Below are 19,378 nucleotides of genomic sequence, written 5' to 3' on the forward strand. Positions count from 1 at the left end.
AGTGTCTGACAGAGGAGATGCAGCCAGATCCCTCTTCCTGCTCCTGTCTCTGACAGCCCTTGAGGGGAATTACAGTATTGCCTTTTTTATCTTTTTAATATGATGAAATTCAATTTCTTGATATAATTAATGTTCACATTGTCTTCCAAATAAATCATCAAATGACACTTCTGAATTTCTATTATGATCACATTCTGTTTTCAGATTTCATTGACAGTAGTCTACAGTGTATTAGAATCTAATGTACTTTTGATCCACATAAACAAGAAAAAATCAAATAAGAGGGTTATTTGTTAATTTAATACACAAATAGTAATTCTCCCAAGAAACTGTAGCTAAGTACCTACAGCATATTTTATGCCTAAAATATAATATTTTTTTCTGTGAATGTCTTAGAGTAATATTAATTCCTTGTTTTGATTAATAAGTTTTACATATAAGAGAAAGAGGATTATAGCTGTATCATTGTTACACTATCTTCTTATACCACATAAATTATTTTATTCCACAAATAGAAAAAAATCATGTAACTTAGAACCAGAAGGAACCACAATCATCTATTTGCATAATTGGCACTACTGTAGTTCTCACTGATAGTAATCTTAAACACAAAATAGTGGGTTGCTGAAGGAAAAAGAATTATAGGAATTTATCAGGATTTAGCTTGAAGACTTTATGTGTGCTTTATGGCAGCTTTTTTAGCCACAGACCTCACTGCATAAAATTTGTATTTTGTGAGCTGTGTAAATATTCCCTTCTAGTTATGGTTTTTTGCCTCTGCTTTCAACTGCAACACATTTGCGTGTTACTTCTAGATTCTAGCCAGTATTCTGAGACCATTCTCCAATTTTTAATTCTACGTTTAATATAGGATATTTCTGAATGAAATTTTTTGAATGAAAATTCTTCAACAACGTAAATGAAGTTATTTCATCTAAGCAGGCATTCTGAAAATCCTACTTTACAATTTTGCAAGTCCAATTTACTGCAGTGGATGTATTTCTTAGGCAACTCTTGAAACTTACTGTAAGGCCAAGGGTATCTTTAGATGTTTAATGCTTTAAAGCATGCTTAAATAAGTCTAAACAGTCTGTGTTGTCTGTATTTGATATAAGGCAGTAAGTGGATATGAATAGTATGCCAGTGTTCAAATTATCAGCTAGTCTTTTTTCTTTGTCCTTCTAACTTGATAAAGCTATAATTTTGAAAGGATACACAATAGGTATAACTTTTTAAATGCAAAATCAAATGTTTCAGTAAAGGGAAATGTATGATTGACATGAAACACCTTCAACTTACAAAAAGGGCTACCATGGATATAAGAACACACTTCTGCACTGTATTTGAAAGCACTTGCTGAGTGAACATGAAATAAGAGGAGTGGATTTTTTCTAATTGTGGTTCCCTAATTTTTATTTTAGACAATTATTGGAGATTTTCAGAAGGAACAGAAAAAATTTGTCCAAGAGCAGCAAACCAAAAAATCAGGTAATGTATGCTTTTTTTCTTAATGCCTAACATCACATAAGTGAAAACCTGTGTAGTTGAGGTACATCTAAAACTAATCTATCAAAGCTCTGCTTAATGAAACACATTATGGCACAACTTAATGCATATTGTGCAATAGGAAGATGATATTTTTAAGTGAGGTTAGTATTACATTATCTTACTCTTTTAACCAAATTCAGCTTTATGAAATTACCTCAGAGATGACTGTGCTAGTGCAGAGCTGATCTCTTGCTGCTGTTTTGAATCTTAAGCCTGTGTATTTATTGAAAACTGGCATGCTGATTTCTTCTGAGCTTTGGCAATAATGTCACATTTTCATAATGAAATTAAAAACATAGGTTAGGGTTTGCACTATAGTATTTAATTAGTGTTGCTTTAGGAGTTACTCTGCTTACATTAAAGACATAATTGCTCTTTTGCTTTCCCATAAATCATTTGCTTTGTAATTATCTGTGATCTAAATTCTTAGAGTTATCCACCCATGTACTATTAACATCAGTGGATCTATTCAAGACTTTAAATAAGCACAGTTGTTTTTTCACATTGAGTTTCATCACTGACTTTTATCTATTTTAATGTGTTACCTGATTGCAGTAATTTCTGACAGTTAGTGACTCTCCTGTTAATCTTTAAAATAAACTGTTTTAAATGGATTGTAATAAAATTTTTCATGCTGTTTATAGTTAGTATGCTAGTCTGATTTCTTCTTGCAAGATTGCTTATGTGATCATGTTGTCTGTAATTCTTTTTGTCTCTGTTAGTAAACTTTGGCATCTCTCAATCTATTTCTACAAGCGTTATGAAAATAGGTAGCTAGACTGACCAAAGGAGGAGTAACAGAGGGCCTGACTGCAAGGAGCATTAGCGTCAGATGGGAATCCATGTGGGTGAAAGATCTTGCTGATATCAGATGCCACAGGCAAAGAAGCATTGTTAAAGGCACAAGAGTTCTAATTTAACTGTTACAGGTGCATCCTATTGTCTCTGTAGGCTGAATTTGCGCTGATGGTGAAAAGATTAATAAATATCTATACATCTACAGTAGTTTATTTTCCTCTCTGTACAGCCTATAGAACTATTTTGGAAGTATCTGCATAAATATGTAAATCAGCTGAACTCGAGTAGGCTTATTCAGTGTATAGCATGTAATTTATAACCTTTTTCTCCATTGTTAAAGAATTGGTGTCTCTGGGTGTAAGTTATTTTGCAAACTTAATTTAGACAAAGTTTACACATTCAAAGTGAATCTAGAAATGCTATTTGCAGGCAATTTAGCCATTTATACAGCACTGCTTCAGTAACTAAGCTAAGAGACACCAAGTTCTGACTGGTGCAAAGAGATCCCCACAGTTTTATTTTTACAACAACAGAAATCAGCAACTATTTAATTATTATGTTTTACCTCTGATAAGTAAGGATCCATTTCTACAGCTTTTCTCTCATGCCATGAACTTAGTTTAAGAAAAAGGAACAATGAATAGAACTAGTGGTATAACTCTGCTTATTTTCATGACACTATACGTTACTTTATATAAGATCTGTTTTGTTGTTTGGCGGGATGTTTTTCAAGTAATACTCATGCAATTATCCTCCTCCTTTCAATAACAGAAGCCGCAGTGCCTCCCTGGGTAGACAGCAATGAAGAAGAAACAATTCAACAACAAATACTGGCCTTATCAGCAGTAAGTATTTAATTTCTTGTAAGATTTGAAATTTTCTCTTGGAAAGATTAAAGCTTCCTTTTCCTTTTTCTTTTTTTTTTTTTAATTTTTCTTTTTAAAGTAAGTTTGGTTGGCATTATTAAATTGTTTCTGCGCTGATCATGTGCAATAGTAAATAGTTCTATTAGTTTCAGCTTGAGCCACTGTTGCAGTTTGGGTGAGTTCTTAAGTGACTCCCGGCCGCTCTGCGAAGGTTCCAGGGCTGAAATCACCCCCCACCCCGCTGCCCGTCCCTCATGGCAGGGACAGGCAGCGGAGGCACCTATGCCAGGAGACAGACACCACGCAGCACCCAGGAAGTCCAGCAGCGAAGAGAGTTTATTCAAATCTCCCCCCAGCTTATAAGGGCTGGTGGGGAAAAGAGGGGACTGGCCATTTGGCTAGCCAGTGCAGGGAGACAATATAATAACTATGGCAACACAGGAACCAATGATAGGCAAGAAAGTTAACAACTTCAAACCCCTGCAAGCCACAGCAGATCCTTGGTATAATGTTTATTTTTGTAAAGATTTTATGGACTGCTTTGCTGATTTGTGTGTGAAATATGGTGTCCTTTGTCCAATATCAGTTAATGACCATAAATATGTTCTTAAAGGACAAACGGAATTTTCTACGGGATCCCCCAGCAGGTGTGCAGTTTAATTTTGACTTTGATCAAATGTACCCTGTTGCACTGGTGATGTTACAAGAAGATGAGCTTCTCAATAGGATGAGGTTCGATCTCGTTCCCAAACAGTAAGTAATTTCTGCTGTTAACTATGTGTCATTGTACCTTTAATGTTTCTGTAAATACCCATAAATTACTCTTTGTTCTTTTCACTTCCTTCAATTATTTGTGTTCTTCCGATGTATGTTTTTTTTATCTGCTCATGTCAAATGTGTGGATTACTACACGTGCATGGAAGTTTAGCAGTCGGAGGAAAGAACAGAAATACATCTATTAGACCTTCAGAACCAGTGGACCTGTTAACTTAAGTATGGGAAAGGCCTTCAGGTTTTCTATGTCCAATGTGTTCAATTAATTTTTTTTTCCCCAAACAAAGGTAAATGCAACAACTAAAATGTTCAGATCTGTTGGTGTAACTGACAGGCCAAAAAGGTGGTCACAGATAGTCAGAGACCCCACTGGAGAAATGGTGAAAGAATGAATCACGAAGCAGCAGCAATACAAGCACGAAAAACTGGATTTGAGTAGGCTATGGGAAGAGCTCTGCATTGCAACTGCCTTCTTTCTAGTGGACCTTACAAAAAGATCCAGAGGTCTTTGTCTGAGCAGTTATGGCCTGTTCCAATATGCCTTCTTGGTCACAGCTTTATTCCCTAACTGTTCTTCCTTGTCCAGTCCCAGACCCTGCTCCTAAAGCTTGTTTCACAAGTCAACATTATTTTGAAATGGGAGTTCCCAACACTAGTGTACTTGTCTAAGGATCAAAGCAGAAAACATTTTTCTTTGTGACCTCTGTTTTAAATTTCCACCTTTTCTAAGCCTTCCTAGCTCTGCGTTCTATTTACCTTTTCCCTGCTTTCAGTCCTGAGATCTGCCCATATTCTAGGTTTTCATCAGATCTGTCTCTGGTGCTCCAGCCTCTGGTCATGTTGTCCTTGCCTATTTTACCACATTGCTTAATAGTTTTTTTCCCCCTGTTCTTAGTCTCAGTGGTCATTTCTCTTTCTTTCCTCTCCTGACCTACATGCCCTCCTCCCCACAGGTCTTGTCATTTCTGCCTTCTCTTGCCTCTGGGTTAAAGTTTGGTCTTTTCTTGCCTGTTGGAGGGATTTCAGAAGGAAATGTTACCTGAGATATGGGATAGTCTCTCCCTTAACAAAGCTGGTCGTTTCTGGGATGTCAGTTTCTAGTTACTAAAGGTTACTGAAAGACGTACAGCTAAGTGAAACAGTTCTGCTATCAAAGGAGTTCCGGTTCCACCTGATGTCTAGGGAAGATGTAGATGAATATATTTTGACAACAATAAGAGTGTTGAGTTTAGAGAGGAAGTAAAGAGAACAGGATTGTTTGGCTTGTTGGGTTAGTTTACATAATTTGTCAAGAGAGATGGAACAGCATAACATTTTTCCATACTGTGTGTTGCTGCATGCTGTTTTTTCTAAAGTCGTAACAATATTATTATTATTATTATTATATGTTCAAGTCTGTTGCAACTGCCTTGTAAGAGATCAAGAAATTCTACAATGATGGATTTTTTAAATATCGCAAATTAATTTCACAAATTTAATATCACAAATTTCTTTGTTAAATTTTTACTTAAATAGCAGCTACTTAATATTTAATTTTCTCTGCACATTTAATTTTCTTTCACTGCTAGATGGTAAAAGGAACCATATTTCCAAATGTAGTAATCAAAATCTATTTCTTCTCTCTAGTGTAAAGGAGGAGGTGTTCTGGAGAAATTATTTCTACAGGGTGTCCTTAATTAAACAGTCTGCACAACTCACTGCACTTGCAGCTCAACAGCAAGCAGTAGGAAAAGAAGAGAGCAAAGGCAGAGAAGAGGACAGTGAACTGAAAGGTATTGGAAACATTTGTAGTTTATGAACTAGAAACATTGTACAGCTCATTAACTTACTGTCATGCATGCTCACCAAATACATCAAGTGCCATCAAATTTTTGTCCTGGATTTCCTATTAAATCAGGGCTTCTCTCATCATATTTTGTATGTTTGTGTAGCTTGGGGAAGAAGAGACTCCTAGTGCTTTCCACTGTTTTCCACATTCAGTTGTCTGTGTCAGAGGAATGGAAATCTCAAGAGGAGAAATGCTGTGCTTGGTTTATAACAGCTCATGACCACTAGTGGTCTCAGGTGTGCTTTTTTGACTTGTCAGAAAGAAATAGGAGATAGTTTTGGTTCACTTGGTCAGACAACTAGCCAACCCAACCAGCTGGCATATGGTTTGCCCTTGGCTTTTGCTCATCCCTCAGACCAAACAGAAATTAGTGAGTGATACAGAGGTAGAATTTTGGTGGTGGTGGAGGCAGAGACATGTGCAGTGTGTGGTCTTACTGACCCTCTTATTAACCACTGTGCCTCTTTATCTGTGTAAACAAGTTCTGTGAGCAGGAATATACACAGCTTAAAGAGCAGAAAGCAGTTAGTGGCAAAGATGCAAAAGATAACCAGTAGTTCATTAAATCTTAGCTTAAGCTAGGTGGGCTCACCATGTCTGGTAAGACACTTGAAGATTCTTGGCAGGCTGGGCAGGCATTGGGTAGAAGGAGAAAGCTTTTGCTGCATCCTGGAACAGCTTCTTATATCCCCAATATCCATAAATTGTCATCACCCATGAAATCCATTAATACTCATGTCCTGTCATGTTGATATGCCGGCCTGACTGACAGCCAGCTGATCACTGCCAAGTTGACTTCTATTCCCTCCTTTTCAAATAAAATAGCTTTCTTGGTATTTTTCCTCTTGAGTCCTTGCACTGCCAATGGTCCCATCTTTCTACTCCTACCTCAATTTCTAATGTCTCCTTCCTTATTTTTTTACAGACTTTCTCACAGGTCTTTTGCACAGCTTATTAACTTTCTGCAAAGTTTGAGCTAAGGTTAGTTCAGCTGGGCCTTGGCTCCTTGGACACTGGCAGCTGCACCTTGTGGTGAAGGGGAGGTTAAAAATGGAATTTCAGAGATGGACTTGTATGTTGAATGGAAGATACCTTTTTGAAAAGGACTATAGTAGCTTCCTCAAGCTTTTGTGTGTGTATGTGCTATGTTGTCAGTTTTTCATTTTGTTTCTCATAGGTTCTGTTTGGAGTGTGCCTGTGTCAGCCTAGGCAAGGTCCCCATCTAGAGTGAAATAAGTAGTTTTCTCTAAGTTAATATCCAAGCAGCACTGATAGGACAGGCTATTTCAGCATCTACTGCAAACCAAGAGGCACCAAGTCCCACTTTTTTTATTCAGGACAGTTGTCTGCTGTCGAAAACTATGGGTTTTTAAATTGAAGTGTCTCAACTCTACAGGACAGATGGCATTTGACCCTATTGAACAACAAGTTTGAGTCATCCAAAACCTCAGAAATGGCCAGTCAAAGCGAAAGTTGCTGGATTCTAGTAAAATTTCCATTGTGAATAAATCAAAATATATCTTTAATTTTTAAAAAACCCCAAACCACTGTCTTTTGGCCTGTTGTGGCTCTCATACAGTTTAGACCGCCATACAGTGTAGGACATGCAAATAGATTTACTGTCCTATGGACTCTACATTCTGTAATGGAAAAGATACATATACTAGAATGCAGTAAATACATGTTTTGTTTCATTCAGAAATTGCATAGATTTGGGAAGCTCTGAATCATCCATGTTATTTTTGGCTTAAGTAACCTTTTTGAATGTTGGATTCCCTAATTGGAGGCTAAAACTGGAAGTAATTGCCTGTTGGTAATTCTTCATAATGCTCAGTGTTTCTTCTGAAAGCCGACTGTCTATAAAATAGAATTGTTAGCCTTCCATTTTTATGTCTCTCTGTCTCCTCCTTAGCTGCTCTTTTCAGAAAGTTAAATTGGCATGGTTGATGTGAAAGGAAAAAAGAAGAGACAAATGGAAGACGTTCCATGTTCTAGTGTAAGAGAGAGGATGGAACAGAGCAGTGGGCGTTGAGTAGATGAGCTGTAAAAGCAATGATAGCTACCAATTAGGAAATTATTTTAATTAAAACTGATCTTAATTTTAAAAACTAAACATAAAAAAATTCCCCGTTCTGAAATTGCTGAGTTAGCAGGAGGGGTCCACCTGGGTGTACTGCAGGAAGCAGAGCTGTGAGCTCAGAGCTGCTTGGCATATTTAAACAAGCAGAACTGCTACGCAAGCAACCCATCACTACAACAACTTGCCCTGTATGTTAATTGTTCTTGCAGCCACCTGGCTCTGTACTGTAACTCTACCCTGATAGTTCCACAGGGAGGAAAGTCAGGGTGTTCCTTTACCTACCAGGAAGAAGATCTATCCTTGCCTGTAAACAATCATTATCTTCTAGCACCATGCTACTAAATACAGAATGCACAGCAAGTTTTCTTAGGAAATTTTGACCAGCTTCTATGTTTTTCAGTGACTTCCTTTGCCATGTCAGTAGTAGTACCGAGCTAGGGGAGTCTGGGAACTTCTGTGCTACACATGAACTGAATTTCATGACCAAGTCTACTTATTTGTAACTTGAAAGATCTTGTGGCATGTGGTGCCATCTGTAAGTTTTTTGTAGAAGACGTTCTCTCAGTTTCCCAAGTGCTTCTATCTGCATGTTTTTTTGGATCATTTTGAGTGTAAGAGGGGTTCCTGTCCTTGAACTTTGGAGTCATACTGAGGAAATGGTTTGCCAAATTTGCCTTAATTAAGAATAGTAAATTGCTTCTTTTCCATTTTGTTGTTTCAAATGCTTCACCTATGGCTGAACTCCGCCTTTAACCACCAGAATTCCTCAAATCTTAAAATGCAATATTTCCCTGTATATTTAATAGACATACAGATTAAATTATATTTTTACATATTTAAATATAATCTACTTTATTTTCTCTCCCCCTTGATAGAAACAGTACGGCCGAAAACACCGCCTGTTACGATAAAGCCTCAAACAAAATCTCAAGAGGTAAAAATGCTGATATATTTTGTCCGGTATTTAGTATGTGAAGCTGTTCCTTATTAGGCAATTATGCATCCCTTTGAGTAAGTTTTGCTGTGAAATCATAATAATATAGTATCTGACAGTCCTAACCTGCTGCTCTTTTGCTGTGATGATAATTTTTAGCGTATAAGCTTGAAACTCATTTTCATTAGAAGAAACAGTAATTTATCTGAAGAATGCTTTCATTAGTATCTTGCACCTTATAATAAGATACATTTTTCCTCCCAAGAGTGATATTTCCAAAATCTTTGGAGTAGAAGGTTAGCATTGTATTTAGACAATGAGGAGTACCTTCATAAAAATGTACTTGTGTGCCATGTTCTGTCCAACTCTTCACACGTGGTCAGGTTGGAGTGTAGGAAATATAAATGATGCATTGCGATAGCAACACTGTTTTATAGCACTTTTACTTAATACTGCAGAAACCTGTACCATAGGCATGTAATGACCCTTGTTCATTTCTGGATTGTAAAATCGGTGCCAGAGAACACTCTTGGCAGAAGCAGAGCTGTGCATTCACTTGCCAGTAATATGCAGGGGACTAAATTAAGCTACAAAGATTTCCAAAGAACAGTCCTCTGTTAATCTTATTCTTGTGTAGAAAACTGTTACTGAATTGTGGTCAAATTTTTAATATTAGTCTTAGGTCCTGTTCTAAACATGAGTTTGTTATTGTTTCTGAAGATTTCAAAAACAGAATTAAAGTTGTGAAGTGAACACCAAAAGGCAGCCTAGGATGTAAAGCAGATCATTTTCAGTACAACTATCTAACATTTTTGTCTGTACAAAATTACTCTTAAAGAAAAGTATCCCATAAAGAAAAATAGTTGTCAGAAAAATGCATTTGGTTTGGTTTTTGATGACTCTATTTAAAAGCAGTCACATGAGCAGAAATATGTGTTGGTGACATTTCTTCCCCTGTCTGGGTAAGTTTATACTAAACTGTCTTGCTGCAGGATGAGGAAGAGATTTCCACAAGTCCAGGTGTATCAGAATTTGTGAGTGACGCTTTTGATGCCTGTAATCTGAATCAGGAAGACCTAAGAAAAGAAATGGAACAACTAGTGCTAGACAAAAAGAAAGAAGAGACTTCAGTAGTAGAAGGTAAAGCTATTATTACCTCTGCATGTTAAATAGAGCAATTCTAGGAAAGGCTGATTTAAAAAAAAAAAAAAAAAAAAAGAGTTGTAATTCAATTTAGAGAAGTAGATTTGTGACAGTTTTTTCAAAGTGTATGAAATGAGAATTTAGCAAATTTTTCAGAGTGTATGCAATGAGAGATTGCAGAATTTAATTATAATTTTCACCACGATCAAACCCCATCTTACACAGAATGTTAGCTATGAGGGGTTTAAATCCAAAGCACCTAAGAATGTTTAGGTCACTCTTCCATGAAAGTGAGTATGGGGCATTTTTTCCTGCGTATCTCCTCCTTTCCCTGTCTTCTCTTTCATTGGTTCTTATGCATACAATTTTTTGTTTCCTGTACACTGGCATCCTTGTAGGTACAGTACAGTATTTGGAAGTCAGGCTCTGTTTTCTTCTTGTGGCACCAGCTAAAAAGGCAGTATTTGCACTAGACTGAGCTCACAGAGGCCCCTGCTCTGAAAGGTTTAGAGGCATTTGGAACAGTTAAAATTTAACAAATAGTTCTGAGAATGATGAGAAGAAATTAGGTGGAGCTTATACATAAAATAATTCAGAAGAACTAATATTAGTGTAAAGAGCATAAAAATAGTCTGTGATGATTGGACTCTGGCCATACTCAATGAACAATTTACTATGAATACACTTGTATATATAGAGGATTATCAGGTAATTCACCACAATTTTCAGAATTCATCTTACAATGTGCTTTGAATGTTTCTGAATCATTGTTTTTCTGAATTTTTTTTTTCCCAATACGTAGCCAAGCTTGAGGAATTGTTATGAGTAAAATCAAATTCTTGCATCTGTTTCTTTGTTGGAAGTGTTTCACTAAGTCATTAATGTGTTATTTGTTCAGAGAAATCTCAGCTGGCCTTACTGACTTGGACTATGGAATTGCGTACCTTTGTATCTAGGCTGAAGTACTAACCAACATGTAACACATCAAACACCCATCTCCTCCCCCACACTCTTGCCTATGATAGGTAGAGGTAATTAAAACAGAGATTAACAACACTGTAATGCCTTCTGACTCATTTTTTGCCCTGAAGTATGAAATATGGTTACCTTTAACCCTGATTATATGAGCTTGCCTAGCTACAAATGCCAGTGAGGAGAATACATGCTTCTTTGTTTTAAATTAGCCACAGTATTTGATCTTGATTTTTTTTTCATAACAGTATATTAACACATTTATGAACTTCATATTTTATGGAGATTTAAAAGTGCAAAGTTGATTCAGTTTATAGCAGACTGAAAGACTGTAGGAAATGATCTTGCAAAGGAATGCTCATAACGACAGCTATGTATTTGCTTTTTAGATCTTTATTATAGTATGCACGTAGGCATATAGACTTGTATATTATTTAATTCCTACATGTGGTCAGTAAGGTGAAATTTCTGATCTTGAAGTTTGTTTAGTTTTTAAGGAGAATTGTCAATAAAGTTTAGGAAATACAAGAGAGGTTCAGTGGAGATTCATCTGCTTTTATATAAATAAGCAACATTCTATACATCAATTAAATTCTTACACATTATTTATCTCTTACAGAAGAAACTGCTGATTGGGAAAAGGAATTACAGCAAGAGCTTCAAGAGTATGAGGTGGTGACAGAATCAGAAAAGCGTGATGAAAACTGGGATAAAGAAATAGAAGAAATGCTGCAAGAAGAAAATTAGGCATTTTCACAAAACCACTATAACCCAAAGGTTTTTCTGAGGACTGACATGGATTTCTGCTTTCATATTTTGCTTACAGAAGTATCTTCAAAAGACATAAAAGAATCTAAAATCATTATAATTCCATATGGGAATACAACCAGTATTTCTGTTCTTTGTATGAGCAGTTTCTGAACTTCTGTGTTCTTCAAAAGAAAAAAAAAAAGAGGAGGCAGACACTGCAGGTTACATGCCATAATTAAAAGTGATAACATTAATACATGAGCAACAGTTCATGTTTTTAGGTGGTCAAGAAGCTCTCCAAAGAGATTTCTAAATCTAAGAATCAATTTTTTTTTGTCTACAGCCTTCTGTTTGGGATGTAAAAATGGGTGTTGTAAGTAACTTAGTCCTTGAAAACAATTCTCTCTTGACATTTGCACTCTGATCCCTGTATAATCTGTAAATGTGTACTATTTTTGAGGTACCTGTAGTGGTAGATTTCATGTGTATTTAACTTCCTTAATGTATGTAGCCAATGAATTTATAGAAAACCCTATTGAATAACTTTCAATGATTTGTTAAAAATACTAATGCAGACTCCAAAAGAAGCTGATTATTTATCAGTCAGGTGGCAAACATTTAAACATTTAAATAAGGATAGAATTATTAACTGCTTGAATTAAATTTGTTTTTGTTAAATCATCATATTAAGATATTGCCTTTCCCCACAGAGAGAAATGGTTTAATACATTCTCTCTGCAGAAGGCTGTTATGTTTCCATTTAATTTTGCTGTCTGAGCTGAGAGCAAATTAAATATTTCTCCTTAAGTGCTGAAACATTTATGTAAAAACTTTTGCTGGTTTGGACACCTTTATTAAATACTGTAGATATGTATAAAATTGTCTCTTTTATTTGGAAGAAGGGCAGAGTGAGGGGCAAGCATACTTCAGACTTACACAAATTTCAAAAATATACATTGTCACAGTGCTTAAGACATGGAATTTACATTAAAAAATAGGGGGTTTTCTCTAAAAGATTTTTGATTTTTCATAGGCATCTGTTTCCTATAGTTTTACCATTAAGTCAGTATCTTTATATATATATATGAAAATTTGATGTTCTGTTTGCCATCTATTTCATAAACTTCTGTGACAAAACATTCTTGAAATTCCAAATACAGAGGAAAATGGGTAAAATTAAGTAGGTTGGAGCCATTAAGCACAATTGAATTATAGGCATGTTACATACAGTAAGCTCTGTCTTAATGACATAATTCTGCAGAAAACTTTTGTAAAGAGACTGAAAAAGATTATAGCTGTAATTACTCAGTCAATATTCATCTCGTGGGAATTGAAAAGAGCTAAGTAGTTTTAACTGCTGTTACTGCAAGAAAGGTCTATTTAAAATTGTCTCCATTAGCAACTTGGACAGAAAGCTCTCCTGTATTTCTCATTATACAAAAGAAATTGTTTTAAACCTGCATATGTTTGGCTTTCCAAATTAGTTTATTGCCATGCACTTTCTCAACTACAAACCGTTTTATGTACAATTTGTATTTTTATAAGTGTTTTTCACTTAGTAAACAGATGTGAGATAAGTCATGGTAAATAAGAGGTACTTAAGCAGCTTTTTATATCTAGGATTAATTAAAGACCACAAAAGTTAAATCTGTTACACTCATAAAAATGAGACTATTCACAACTTAATGGTTACTTTTGACAAATTCAACTGCTTGTAGATATAAGCTGGAGATACTAGGAGCTATCTACTGTACAGTTTGACACAAAACCTTCTAAAAAGATGGGTAGTTCTATTCTGAGAGTGGCAAGCCTTTCCTGGATGACTAAGAGTTCAAAATCTCCAAATGCCAGTCTTCAATGCTCCAAATGTCCACTTCCTTAAAAATAAGCCTGATCGTTCCTAGTGTTTTCAGCTGTATTATTACCTGATTTGCATGGGGTTTGTACACGAAGCCTCATGGTTGTTTTCATGTAAGCATAATCTATATAGTGGTTATAGATATTAAGCCCCATCTCTCATGAAAGATGGTTCCTACATATAAAGCCTTTGTTTTCCAAGTTCCATGAAAAGCATGTCCATGAAAAAAATAAACCAACCCACTATTTGCATTTACATTTAAACAGGCAATAATGTAGTGAGGCTGAATCTGATTAAAACTGTGATGTTTAAAGTCTCTTATCAGATATCATATTAATATTTTCAAATCTGCATATCTGGTTTTAACCTGTAAAACTGAAATAAGTTTTGTGTAGTTCTGCAGTTTTCAGGCCTGCCTTGTGCTTTTCATTTAGGTAGGTGCCACAAGTGCCTAGCAGTTCTTATTCTGCATGGGAAGACAAGAAGTGTCTGCATTCCGCTTGTCACATGAGATGAACACAGGTAGACTTCTTCACATTCTTTGTGAATTTTGTATGCCATTTTGTAGCCCAAATGTGTCATAATAGTATATATACATATAGTATATAAGCAAGTGTGCTGGTGTTTTCTTAACAGCATCATTCCAAGCACTGGGATGGTGCAGATGCTAAAATCCAGCAACACAACAGTATGAAATCAATGACAAAATGAAAAGAAACCAAGAATAAATGTAAATCACACTATTCTGTGGATACAATGTGACAGAAAATGCAGTTTAAAACATTGAGGAGAAGCAAACAATCAAAAGGATTGTTAACAAATTTTCTTAGAAGAAGCTGAACTTGCAAGTTTTGGAATTAACCTTTTAGAAACAGAGAAAAAATTACCCAGGAATCATGTAGATTAGCTTAGAATAGTGATACTGCTTTCTTCCGAGATGCCAACATCTCCAGTTCTGTGCACTGAAGAATCCTCTTCAGCTATTAAATTACTAGTCCAGTTGGTATAAGTTAATACGGAATTAATATGGACTTTTTTTATCTAGTAATCTTTTTGGAGGATGAGGAAGAGGAAAGATTGTAAAATCCTGCAATAAGAAAAGTGTAGTGAAAAGTTCCCTCACATTTTTATTCAATCACTTACAGCTGTTCTCTGATCATAGTTAACCATTATTTTAGTAAACTTTGGATTTTTTTTAGTTTGTTTCTTCAGGTTTTTTTTCTCCTTGCTGTTTGGTGATCTTGGTGTTTGCTTGGTGGGGTGCTGTATGTAGTACTGAAGCGTAGGATGTCAGTTTTAACATCATGCATTTAAAGAATAACCCCATGTGCAGGAGCCTGTCACCAGACTGTGAGCTGCACCCTTGAGCTGTCAGCCACTCACACATTACTGACCTCTACTTTGCAATAGCTATTGCAAAGAAAGGAACAAAGTGTGTCTGGTTACTCCTCAGTGCATTGCCAAGCAGGAGCAGCCACACTGGGCCCTCAGTCCATGGGCTGTGTCTGGAGTGTTGTACTGTTCCAGTGTCAAGAACCACCCTGATAATGGTCTGGGTTTCAATTCACCAGGAGTTCAGAAGATTTATTGTCTGGCCTGATACTCTGTCTCAGTAAGTGCTCACATATATCTGTAACAACAGTGCAGTAGCCTAGCCCTAAATAATGTTACCCATTAGTAGATTTTTCTTCTAAATACTCATTTTTGATGCTTTTTTTCCTTTGTTTTAAACATTTGGGGTCTCTTGGGGAGTGGGGCAAGGGGGTCGTTAGATCATCATTCCAGTTTTTTTAAACAAAATGGCAAGTAACAGACACTTAATGTCTTGCTGTATTTTCTTTGTATATATTAAAGTTAACCACTCGAGAAAACAACAATTTCTGCAAAAAATCATCAGAACACATTCATGGATTCATTTTATTCTCAGTATAGCCCAGTTTGTTATATACAAAGGGAATGTATATATATATGCAAACCCACATTTATTAATGTGTCTAAAATATATTTTAAAAATTATAATGTACTTTTCCTGTTCAGCTGTTACTTTTAACTAGATACCATTGTGAGACAAGGAGCAACCAAAATAATTAGCATTAGTTTGTCACACTATCATTTTTAATGAGACAGCACTCTGTAGAAATTGTCTGTAAAAATGAAATCACTTGCTTTGTTTCCTAAAAGCCTGGTTTTTATTATGGCACAGGTTAGGGACGTTTGTTTTCCTTTGCTAGTTCTGGGATTCATGAATCTATGACAAACCTCTGCAGACAAACTTGGAAGGTATACTTAAATCAAAACTACATGAGCAGATAGGTTATTTTGTCTCTGTGATTTTGGCAAAGTAGGGAAAGACAGAAGAAACATGCATTTAGTTCAGGGTAATATATAAAAATAGAAGAATAAAGTTTTGATGCATGCTTTGATACATGATGCTCTAAAGAAAACCATGCTTAGTGTGGGGTTCTTATATGAACACACAAAACTTTAATTATGTGGTTGCTTTTATTTATTTGTTCTCTTGGCTATGGTTACTATACAGTGGAAGTGTGAAGGTTTCAGAGCCAGATAAAACCACTGCTTTTCTGCATTTCCTCTCTTTCCCAAGGAGAAACAAGCCCCATTTATCTCACAGTCAAATAATGGCCAGAGAATGAATTGATTATCCCCAGCTTCTTGTCCCACTTACTTCCGAAATGTTTTAATGATGGCCCTATACCCATTCATGACTTTGATGCCTGCAATTTAAACATCAAACAGTTCTGGATGAGCTGTATCATCACTGCCTTTCATCCTATATCATGTGTAACAAGACTTTCAGGACCATCGTGTGTTGGGTGGATGAAAGGTGCTGTTCTAAGAGTGATACTCGGAGGAAAGAAGAGGATAGGATAGGATATTTTAATATCATATTTTAAGGGAGGCATTTTTCCATATACCACAAAGTTCATGGCAACTTTCCTTAGGGCTCATTCACTTTTGGAGTTCATTTTCTGGGAGGAATGTGTGACATGCGTCAAGCATGTAAGAGAAAGCACCACTCAGCTGACACATCTTGGTTTCATGTTCTGTTTTACTCCTCATGCCATTCCACATGTACCCTGGCATCTTGTTTGTTTTTATTTGTAGCTACATGGTATATTCAGCCAAGCACGTGTTTCCAGTATTGTCCACGCTGGGCTCCAGGCAATTTCCCTAGTAGCCATCATTGAATTTTAGAATCCTGTGAAGTAGAAGAGTGGTGATTTGAGTTGGATCTTTGGTTTGTTTGCATTTTTCTCTTCCTGCCTTCATTTTAATTTTTGATTAGTCATTCTGTGAGAAGTTCCATTGGAAGAATTACTATTCCTACTCAGTGTCATGGTTTCACCAGGAAGAAGGTGTTTCAAAAACAATTCTAGTAGTCCAGAGCTTCTTCAAACTTTCAGTAAAAGCAATTATCGTAATAATCATGGGAAAATGACAATTTGTTACTGCATTTCAGTAGTTCCCCGACTGCATTGCATGTAAGAAAAGAAATAGTATCTTTATTTCAGAGTTGCTCAATTGTCATTGTTTAGAGGTTTGAGCATCTAGTTCTAGTTTTCACCTTACTAATCCTATTAAAACATAATGAAAGAACTAATTTTTCACCCAGTTGCCTGGGAGTTGTCATCCACCCCCCAGTGAGGGTGGTGAAGTACCCAAGAGAGGTATCGGACTGGCTGATACATGTGCAGGGTTCGTGAAGTTGGACTACTCTCAAGTATGGTGATAAACATGTAACCTGGATGTAGTTCATAAAAATAGACTACTCAAAACATTTGTAAAAAGTTGATGACTAAGGATTTTTACTAAGGGATACTTAGTGATATCTTAATTAAAAAGAGCTTATTTTCCTAAAATTTCAGCTGTTTGCCTGTCAAAACACGAGACCACTCCACCTTCTTGGCAGTGGCCAGTTGGGTGTAACACCTACTTGGCAGCTCCTAGTGCACAGGATTGCACAAGCAATCTCCAGCAAGGTCATTAACAGGGCACAACTGAAAATATGTTCTCAACCTCCTCTCAGTACATGTACTTACTTGCAGGAGTGGAATATGAATTTCCCGTACTGTTGACGTGCACTTCGTTGGTAAGTGCATTTTTGAGGGAAAGCAGTTCACAGAAACACAAAAAGAGACATAGAGATAGCACCATAAATGTAATTGAAAATACTAAAAGTAATTTTTTTTTCATTCAATTTCACGTGTGTTCTTGAGAGGACACCACCACAGCAGGCAAACGGTGTCTGAGTTGTGAAGCTCACGGTATCTCTCTCACTATGCCTTCATCAGCTATCCTCAAAAAAACCTGAACGTTCTAGAAAACTGACTTACCAGGGAGAGTATCTTTCTTCACAAAACAATTATAATTGATCTGTGTCACTGTATCAGAACCCAGACAGTTCATGTGTGAAAAGAATTACTGCTGGAAATATATTCTCTTACATCTGAGTTTTTGAAGAAAACTCCCCCTTGACAGAATAGCCTCATGTTTGCTTCTGCTGCATAATGTATGCTAACCTCCCTGGCACCCAGATTCACCAAAATAGGCCTCACAGTGAATTTTATTACAGTAAAGGCTGACAGCCAGCAACAGCTCTGTGTTTCTTTATTCCATTGTCTCTCAAAATAGTTCGTATTTTTAATTAATCTTCCTTCTATTCAAAAAAAATGTCTGAAAGGGGGAGAGTACAGAAGTATTTTATATTTTGCTACATACATCTACTTTCAAATAATGCTTGGGAGAAATTAAAAGAAATGTTAAAACCCTATTTAAGGGTTGCAGGAGCCAACATGGGATCAAACAGAGCATATTGAAATGGATCTCTTGCTGCTCTCTAATGGAAGGGATGCATGGGAAAAATCCCAAAACATCAAAACTCTACTGGGGAAGAGGAGGGGTCCTTCTTTGCTTTTCCAAGAATTGTACCAGTATTATGCATGTTTTTCAAAGGACAAGTATTATTTTGTGGATGAAAATCTCCATCTAAAGATCAGGGTGATACCCAAAAATGTAAAATTATTTTTCATATTGAAAATACAGTAGAATAGTTCTGGTAAATATAGATTTAGGATGTAAGGACAAAATGTAAGCAGGTACTGACTCACTGAAGCTACTTTATTCAGCACTGACACTTGACCTATTCTCTGAAGTACTAAGTGCTTAGGGAGGTTTAGAATGATATTTTTTGTTCAAAAACTCTAAAATTCCCGCCATATATGAAGTGGGAAGTGGGTTTCATTCCCTGGAAAGCAAAACCACATGTATTTCTAGGATGATTGCTTACACCAGTTTTAAATTATTCCGCAGCGGTCCCGACAACCGAGGCCCACGCGTGCACGTGGCACGGCCGTGTTCCGCAGGAGCGCAGGCGACCCTTGGCAGCTCCGTCCTCCCCTCCGTGTGCTGAATCCTTGCTTCCACAGTCGCGATGCTCAAGCCCAGAGAGGAGCCCCTTGTCGGGGCGGGCTCCGGGGGCGATAGACCACACACAGTGGCATCTCCAGGAGTTGCGCTCTGTGCAGCCCTGGCCTCGGCTACTGCTGCCAAGCGATTCCTGGCAGAGCTTCCTTGCGCCCCTCGCTCCCCCCCGCACACACGCCCTGCTTTTCCTGCAGGAGCAGCAACTCTGCTGAGTATCACTGAGGATCTCCAGGAGCCTCGCTGGAGATACCCAAGGACCGCCTGGCCGCGATCCCCTTGCCGTGTGCTCTGCGATGACCCTGCCCGAGCAGGTTGGACCAGAGGATCAGCCGCGCTGCTTTCCAACCTGGCCCACTCTGTGACTCTGCTGACCCCGCCGCCA

The 19,378-nt window shown here is 37.0% G+C and overlaps 1 protein-coding gene across 1 annotated transcript in view; it reads left to right on the forward strand.

The window, feature by feature from the left end:
• SYAP1 (synapse associated protein 1) overlaps positions 1–14,159 on the forward strand; it is a 16,906-nt gene extending 2,747 nt beyond the window's left edge. Inside the window, exons 3-9 of the mRNA XM_027898569.1 lie at positions 1,422–1,488; positions 3,118–3,191; positions 3,826–3,965; positions 5,613–5,758; positions 8,770–8,828; positions 9,821–9,968; positions 11,563–14,159. Coding sequence (XP_027754370.1) covers positions 1,422–1,488; positions 3,118–3,191; positions 3,826–3,965; positions 5,613–5,758; positions 8,770–8,828; positions 9,821–9,968; positions 11,563–11,690 — 762 coding nt within the window. The 3' untranslated portion in view covers positions 11,691–14,159. The remainder of the gene's footprint in view (positions 1–1,421; positions 1,489–3,117; positions 3,192–3,825; positions 3,966–5,612; positions 5,759–8,769; positions 8,829–9,820; positions 9,969–11,562) is intronic.
• The last annotated feature ends 5,219 nt before the right edge of the window (positions 14,160–19,378 follow it).

This window comes from Empidonax traillii, unplaced genomic scaffold, assembly GCF_003031625.1.
Source record: "Empidonax traillii isolate 1590-97213 ecotype Southwest subspecies unplaced genomic scaffold, ASM303162v1 scaffold605:size788243, whole genome shotgun sequence".
NCBI lineage: Eukaryota > Metazoa > Chordata > Aves > Passeriformes > Tyrannidae > Empidonax > Empidonax traillii.